The sequence below is a fragment of the Euprymna scolopes genome, chromosome 15 (genome assembly GCF_053919585.1).
Source record: "Euprymna scolopes isolate OS-2025 chromosome 15, ASM5391958v1, whole genome shotgun sequence".
NCBI lineage: Eukaryota > Metazoa > Mollusca > Cephalopoda > Sepiida > Sepiolidae > Euprymna > Euprymna scolopes.
Window position 1 is genome coordinate 99,084,672 of NC_136496.1, and position 7,806 is coordinate 99,092,477.

Consider the following 7,806-nt stretch of genomic DNA (forward strand, 5'->3'; position numbering starts at 1 on the left):
GCTGATTACTCGTTCATTTTCATGTATTTTTGAAATATCTTTTCTTTTTTTAAATATACACATATATATAACTTATACTCACATACATATATACATGTGGAGATGTGATCAAGATCTATCAATTCCTATTTTCTGTGGGAACGAAGGTGGCTCTTCAGACCAGCCCTGTTCTTACACAGTCTGTTGCAAAGATCACACATAAGCTGAGATTGAGGGATACCAACTGGTGCTGCTCTACTGTGGACGCTCATATGACGCTTCAGACTTCCACTCGATTTACAGACCACACATATATATATATATATATATATATATATATATATATATATATATATACACACACGCACACACACACACGCATACATAGATACATATGTAGGGAGATATGAGTGTACAGGAAAGAAAAGGATGAAAGTTAATGACTAGACCTAATGATTATAGTCAGCTAATGTATTTTCTAACTTACAGCATAGTTGCCACTGGAAGCTGAAATTAGGAAGTATGTTAGCTGATTATAACTGACCTAATATATACAGGAATATGAAGAAAGTTAAAACTTGGGAAAGACAGGTTGCTAGAGAGGAAAGACAAGTACTTCCCCCTCACCCCCACCATATACATCCATCCTCAGGAAAATGTTTATTCTTAATCGATGTTTTTACAGAACTTATTGTCATTGAGTGGTTCCAAATCTTCAAGTCCTATGGTGTGCGTCCTTAGTTTTATAATGATTTTTTTTTTTTTTTTTTTTTTTTTTTTTTCATATTTACGTCTTGGTTGCTGTGTATTAAAATTAGTTCATATAAGGATTTATCTAATGTTGTCTACTGTGTGGTTTGATAGATTATAGTGTATCGCTACTGGGTGCTGTGTGGATTTGTCTCTAATGGTACGTTTGTGGTTGTTAAGGCATAGGCAGAACTCCAGGCACGTTTCCCTGACTTGATTTCCCTTTCTGCATGTGGTGCAGTATAATAATAGGCTGCAGTTGAGAGGGGGAAGTTTGAGTTGAATATTGATGCCTGAGGGGGTGAATCACAGTGAACTTGTGTTTATGTGCATTCCCTACAACCGATTGTTCACTCATTGTCTTTGTTTGAATTTAATGTTTTCTTTTGATATTGGATGTAGTGTTAATTTTTGGGCCACTAGTGTAATAAAAGAAGTTTCTTTCTAAACAAAATCATAACTCAAGTTTAAAACAACGTTTTATTTGAAGGTTACAATGAGATGTTTTTTTTCCTAGATTTGCAAGTCTATCTTCAAGTGAACACAAATAATCCATTAGCTTAAAACTTATGTTGTGAAAGATAAGATTTGATTACGAGACAGAAATTGTTTGATTTATTTATAAATTTTGTTTTTTATATATTAATAAGTGATAATGATGAATTATGTTTGTTTATATGTTTTTCTGTCACCTCGTGTAACAAAGAAGGGCGAATTGAAACAGAACTGTTGGAAATAGAGCATGCGTTGATTGAACACAAGTCTCATAATCTAAAAGATGCGAGTTCAATCCTTATACAAATCAGTATTTTCTGTGTATTCATTCTTTTGCGGATTGTTATCCTCATTTTCATAGTTGTTTTTTATCACATTTTGACTAACTCATCCTGTGGTCTTCTTGAGGTGATTAACCACGATGGCATAGGAATGCTGAGTCTTGTCACTGTATCACCAGTAATTACTGCTTCCATAATTGTTGTCTGACCACGTTTTTGGACAACTCATCCTCTGGCCTGCTTGGGTAGGATTGAAACCACTATCTTCAGACAATGCTCACCTGGAACCATAGAGACTCAACATCTCAATCCACTGTGTCACAAGCCCTAAACGCAAAAAAATGCAGTACATTTTTATTTGTGGACCGAGATTTAAATAGCGCCAACCTCCAGTGAGTGTGAAGCCAATTCACATTTACTACTGAGACAATCACTGATATATTCCTGCAGCCATCCCACTGAGTCAGTTGAAGTGCAGCAAATCTGTTGAAACCTCTCTTTATCTGCTCCAAACTTCAAGGTAGCATTTAGTATCCGTCAATGCAAACCTGCACATTTGAAGCATATCATTGAACAAGAAAAAGCTGGTTGGACATTCCTGATCGAAAGTATAGCAGACAATTCATGCATAAACTGAAATTTATTTGTATCAAATATGATTGAATGGTATTAACGATTCCATGAGTGGCATTTGTAAGGGTGAAGAGGCACTTAAATAATTTTTCATTTTATCTTCTCTTCTCTTCTATCTCAAAATAAACTTCATTGAAAAATAGCCAAGAAGAAATTGATACTTACTTGCGGCAGCGTTCACCCAGGGTGAATTCAGCTGGTTTTACCAAGTGAGTTTATGATGTCATTAATCAGAGGGAAGGCAGAGCGGTAGCTCTAGATATATCTAAGGCTTTTGATAGGGTATGGCACAAGGGTCTCCTCAGGAAAATTAAATCATACGGTATCACTGGTAGAATACTTAACATAATTAAATCCTTCTTAGATAAGAGAAAAATCCAGGTTGTCCTCGATGGCCGTTCATCTAAACAATATGATATAAATGCAGGAGTGCCTCAGGGGTCTATCCTTGAACCTCTATTATTCCTAATATTCATAAATGACCTCTCTAACAAAATTGTCTGTGAGATGGGTATATATGCTGATGACACTACACTCTATAACAGGCATGACAGGAAAACAAACGAACACATATCTAAAGAAATGGCAAAAACACTAGAGGATGACCTCCAATCTGTAGTGGAATAGGGACATAAATGGATGATCACGTTCAATGCAGCCAAGACTAAACTGGTTTTCTTCAATAAATACAAGAAACCTTCTCTACCACCAACAGCAATGGCCAGTGACTCCCTGTCTGAGAGTACATCTTTCAAACTCCTTGGCCTAACGTTCACAGGAAACATGAGTTGGAACAATTATATTGAAAACATTACCAGGGCCGCTGTGAAAAAGGTAGGCTCTCTCTACCGTGCTAGAAAACTGCTGACACCTGAAAGTATCCTGTACCTCTATAAGGCCACCATTCGCCCATGTATGGAGTATTGTTGTCACATTTGGGCTGGTGCATCTGCTACTAGTCTCTCACTCCTAGACACGGTTCAAAAAAGAGTCACCAATCTGATAAGCCCTGAACTGGCATCTAAGCTTCAGCCTCTGTCCCATCGACGAAATGTTGCATCCCTCTGCCTGTTCTACAAGTATTTTAATGGTGAATGCTCTGACGAACTGCAGACACTTGTGCCCCCACGACGTAAACATCCTCGACAAACCCGACAGGCAGCTAAATCCCACCCCCACACAGTAGAGATCCCTAGATGTAAAAGATCTTTCTACTCCAGTAGTTTCTTCCCCAGAACCGCTAGACTCTGGAATTCCATTCCAAGTTCCTGCTTCCCCAAATGTACTGACATGCAGAAGTTCAAGTGCAATGTGAACCGACATCTTGCTGCCAAAATCCCAACATAGTGCCCCAGTAGTTGCTGCCGCTGATAGTAGCCCCCTACACCAAAGTGGCAATGCGCCTTTTTTGGGGTGAAAATGTAATTTAAAAAAAAAAAAAAAAAAAAAGAGCCAACCATGCTGGATGATCAGCCAGTCACGGTCCCAATGGTGGAGTCTGTAACATGCAAACCAGAGGTAGATTTAACGTCTGCCTTGATTGCATGGATCCCTGTCTTGATCTGGTCACCCAGGCGCTTGCACTAGCCAGATAATGGTTCAGCAGCAACAGCTTTACGTATAGACTCAGCCAAAGGACTATGGAGAGCATGATCAGGCCATTTCAGACACTGTCTGGTGAAGATTTGCTGGATCTTTCCAAGGAGAAACTAGTGATCGAGATGGTTCATTATTTCGACATAAATATTCTCTGTATAAAAATTAGATGGTGGCCTATTTTTTTATATGCTCCGTTGATTTATTTAAAAAAAAATTTTATTTTAGAAATATGTTTCTGTTGTTCTTAAAAAATGGCTACTTATATATGCACACACACTGAGAAGGCTAACATGCTTGCCCTTCAGGTTGCCTCAAACTCTACCTTGAACTCAGCAAACCATTCCCTCCCTGATTTTCCTCTGCAGACAAACCACGCTAGATGATCTGAAGATCACGCCTTCCCAAGTACATGATATTATCAAAAACCTAGACACCTCAAAAGCATGTGGACTTGACTTCATCCCAGCTGTGCTATAAAAAAAAAATGCTCTGCTGAGGTCACTCCTGTTCTCTCTTAACTCTCTTAAATGCCTTAATGAATCTTGCTTTCCTGGCTGCTGGAAAACTGCTTCTGTGGTATCAGTTTACAAAAACTCTGGCAAAAGAACTGACCCATTAACTTATCGCCCAATTTAGGTAAGCCCGTTCTACTGCAGATATTTTAACGGTAATCTCTGAACGTTTATACCAAGCACTGGATAAGGCAAGGCAAGGCAAAGGAGAGGAGGGCAGTAGCCCTTGATATATGTAAGGCTTTTGACAGGGTATGGCAAGATGGTCTTCTGATGAAAATAAAATCTTATGGTATTACTTACTGGACGAATGCTTAGCATAATTAGATCCTTCTTAAATGAGGGAAGAATCCAGGTTGTCCTCGATGGACATACGAAAAAATTTGATATAAATGCAGGTGTGCCACAGGGATCAATTCTTGGACCTTTGTTATTTCTGATATTCATAAATAACTTACCTGATAAAATTGTCTCTGAGATGGGTATATTTGTATAGCAGGCATGTGAGGAAAACTAATGAGCACATATCTAAGGTAATGGCCGAAACCCTAGAGGAAGACCTTCAGTCTGTTGTGGAATGGGGTCAAAAATGGATGGTAACGTTCAACGCTGCTAAGACAAAGCTTGTTTCTTTTAATAATTACAGGAAACCTTACCAACTACCAATAACTATAGTTAGGGATACTTTTCCTGAGAGCACTTCATTCAAGCTCCTTGGCTTAACGTTCACAGGAAACATGAGTTGGAATAGATACATTGAGAGCATTGCTAAGGCTGTTGCAAAGAAAGTAGTCTCTATCGTGCTAGAAAGTTACTTACACCTGAAAGTATCCTGTACCTCTACAAAGCCACCAATCGCCCATGTATGGAATACTGCTGTCACATTTGGGCTGGTGCATCTGCTACTAGTCTCTCGCTCCTGGACAGGGTCCAAAAGAGTCACCAACCTAATAGGTCCCGAACTGTCATCTAAACTTCAGCCCCTGTCCCACCGACGAAATGTTGCATCCCTCTGCCTGTTTTACAAGTAGTTTGATAGTGGATGCTCTGACGAACTACAAGCCCTTGTACCCTTTCGACGATGTACGTACCAGTCACGGGATGAAGATGAGAAATTAAAAAAAAAATTACATAATTTGATCAAGTAGTTTTTTTTTGTTTTGTTTTTTTTTTTTTCTTATTCAAGAAAATCAAATTTTACTCTATTTTGATGGCAGTGAAAAAAAAAGCATCATATTATAATCAATGAATCAGCAGACAAGGGCAGACAACCCTAATGCACATGGAAACTGTCAAAATAATTACTGATTACCTCCCCTTATGTTCTTTAGAAAGATATGGCCTCATCTGTCATTTATCAGTAAAAACGGTAAATTCGTTTTTCGTTAAAAAAAAAAAGTTTGATCAACTTTTGTGATATTTTTTGAATAGACAATCTTCATTCTGTAACATGTAGACACAATATAAAAGTTGTTTTTTTTTTTTTTTTTTTTTTTTTTTTTTCATATTTGTCTATTGCTATAAGTGTCAATCTTAATAAGCGCTGATATTCTAAAAAGTATATCTGTATTTACTAGTAAAATTTAATGCTTATATTTTTTTTTTTTTTTTTTTTTTTCAGCAAAATGAAGAGAACAAAAATGAAAACCTACAAACTGAACAAACAAGTTCTAATGATGCTTGAAGTTCTTCTTCGCCAGCCAATCTTTGACTCATGTCTTTCTGATAAACAAAACTTCATTTTAAAGTGAACTTCATTCTTATCATATTTTTAAAACGACAATCGTTTTAATAATTTGTAATTAATAAAAAAAAACTGATTTTTGAATTTTTATTTTCAAGAATGAATGACCTGACTGAAAGTGATGAAATAAAGTTGCAGGTGTTGGATGAATTTATTCTTGACCCAACCCTGTTCTTCATCTTCCAAATGAACATTTGTGTGTGTTTTTTTTTTTTCTGTTTTATATTTGTTGCATTTCTTTGAAGTAAACATTTGTGGCAGTCGATGCGTCAGTCATACCTATTGGATGATTTCACTCAACTTCAGCATCTTTATCAATTGGTATGGAGTAAGGATGTACTAATTAATTGGACTAATCAGCTACTTTGCTGATTAATTACTTTTCTCTTTCCTATTAAATTTAAACCATTTCATCACTGCCAAGTGATGCATCAGATAGCTTTGACACATTAACATAGTAACTGCTAATTTAATATTTTAGTGTTTTTTGCCTTTATCAAATACAAATTACAAAATACAATTTCAAATTCTTAAATGAATATAATTAAGCAATTAGATAAGTGAATAACTACAAGCTGAAGTTCTGCTGCTGCTCTACTTCCTCTTCTATTCTTGCTGCCTGCCTCCTCTGCTCTCAGTCTCCTCAGTATTTAAAGTTGAATGCTTTTAAGTTGTAATGTAGAAAAGTGATAGTTTTTTCTATTCTCAGGACAGTCTGTTCCTTGTAGGTTCATACACATTATCACTTGTACTAAAGAGCCTCTCATTCTCCACAGATGAAGGTAGTGCACTTAAATATTTTGAAGTCAGTTTACTCAGCAGTGGTAAGGTCTCCTCTGTCTTCTCCCACTACTAAAATGGATCATCACTTGTGAATAGTGGTAAAGCTACATAATGATCAATGACCTTTGTGCATTTAAGCATAAGAAACTTACTCCTTTTGAGTTTGTGATTCTTGTATTTCTGCAGTTGCCGTCTCTAAGTTCAACTCAGCTTCTACCTGCTCTAAGTTTTGATTTGTTATTTTAGGCTTATTTGAACCTAATTCATCAAACAGGCTTGAAAGAGATACAATTTTACTTTTACTTTGATTCTCAGGGTTTGACGGAGTGTATCCTGCTGATTTTGCTTCATTATCATCAATAGAAAGTAGATGTAGAATCCAAATCTTAGTGTTTTACATGTTATTCTTTTGAAAATTAAACTTGAATCAAGTTTTTATCAGTTTTCAATAATTACAAGAAACCTTCTCTATCATCAATAGCAATGGCCAAAAACGCATTACCTGAAAGTACTTCCTTTAAACTCCTCGGCCTAACGTTCACAGGGAACATGAACTAGAATAGATACATTGAGAGCATTGGCAAAGCTTCTGTAAAGAAGGTGGGCTCTCTCTACCATACTAGAAAGCTACTTACGCCTGAAAGTATCCTGTACCTCTATAAGGCCACCATTCACCATGTATGGAGTACTGTTGTCACATTTGAGCTGGTGTATCTGCTACTTGTCAGTCCCTCTTGGACAGAGTTCAAAAGAGAGTCGCCAACCTGATAGGTCCTGAACTTTCATTTAGGCTTCAGCTTCTGTCCCATTGGCATAATGCTGCATCCCTTTGTCTGTTCTACAAGTATTTTAATGGTGAATGCACTGACGAACTACAAGCACTTGTACCCCCCCCCTCGACGTAAATACCTCCGCCAAGCAGCTAAATCCCACCCCTACAGAGATCCCTAGGTGTAAGAAAGCCTTCTACTCCAATAATTTCTTCCCCAGAACTGCTAAACTTTGGAACTCCCTTCAGGGATTTTGCTTT

At 37.2% G+C, this 7,806-nt stretch overlaps 1 protein-coding gene across 16 annotated transcripts in view; it reads left to right on the forward strand.

Annotated features, from left to right (window-relative positions):
• The window catches only part of LOC145294027 (uncharacterized), a 234,371-nt gene extending 228,187 nt beyond the window's left edge, over nucleotides 1-6,184 (forward strand). For all 16 annotated transcript variants that reach the window (XM_080140995.1, XM_080140998.1, XM_080141007.1 and 13 more), the window contains one exon: nucleotides 5,871-6,184. In XM_080140995.1, the coding sequence (XP_079997121.1) occupies nucleotides 5,871-5,933 (63 nt within the window). In that variant the 3' untranslated portion in view covers nucleotides 5,934-6,184. The remainder of the gene's footprint in view (nucleotides 1-5,870) is intronic.
• The last annotated feature ends 1,622 nt before the right edge of the window (nucleotides 6,185-7,806 follow it).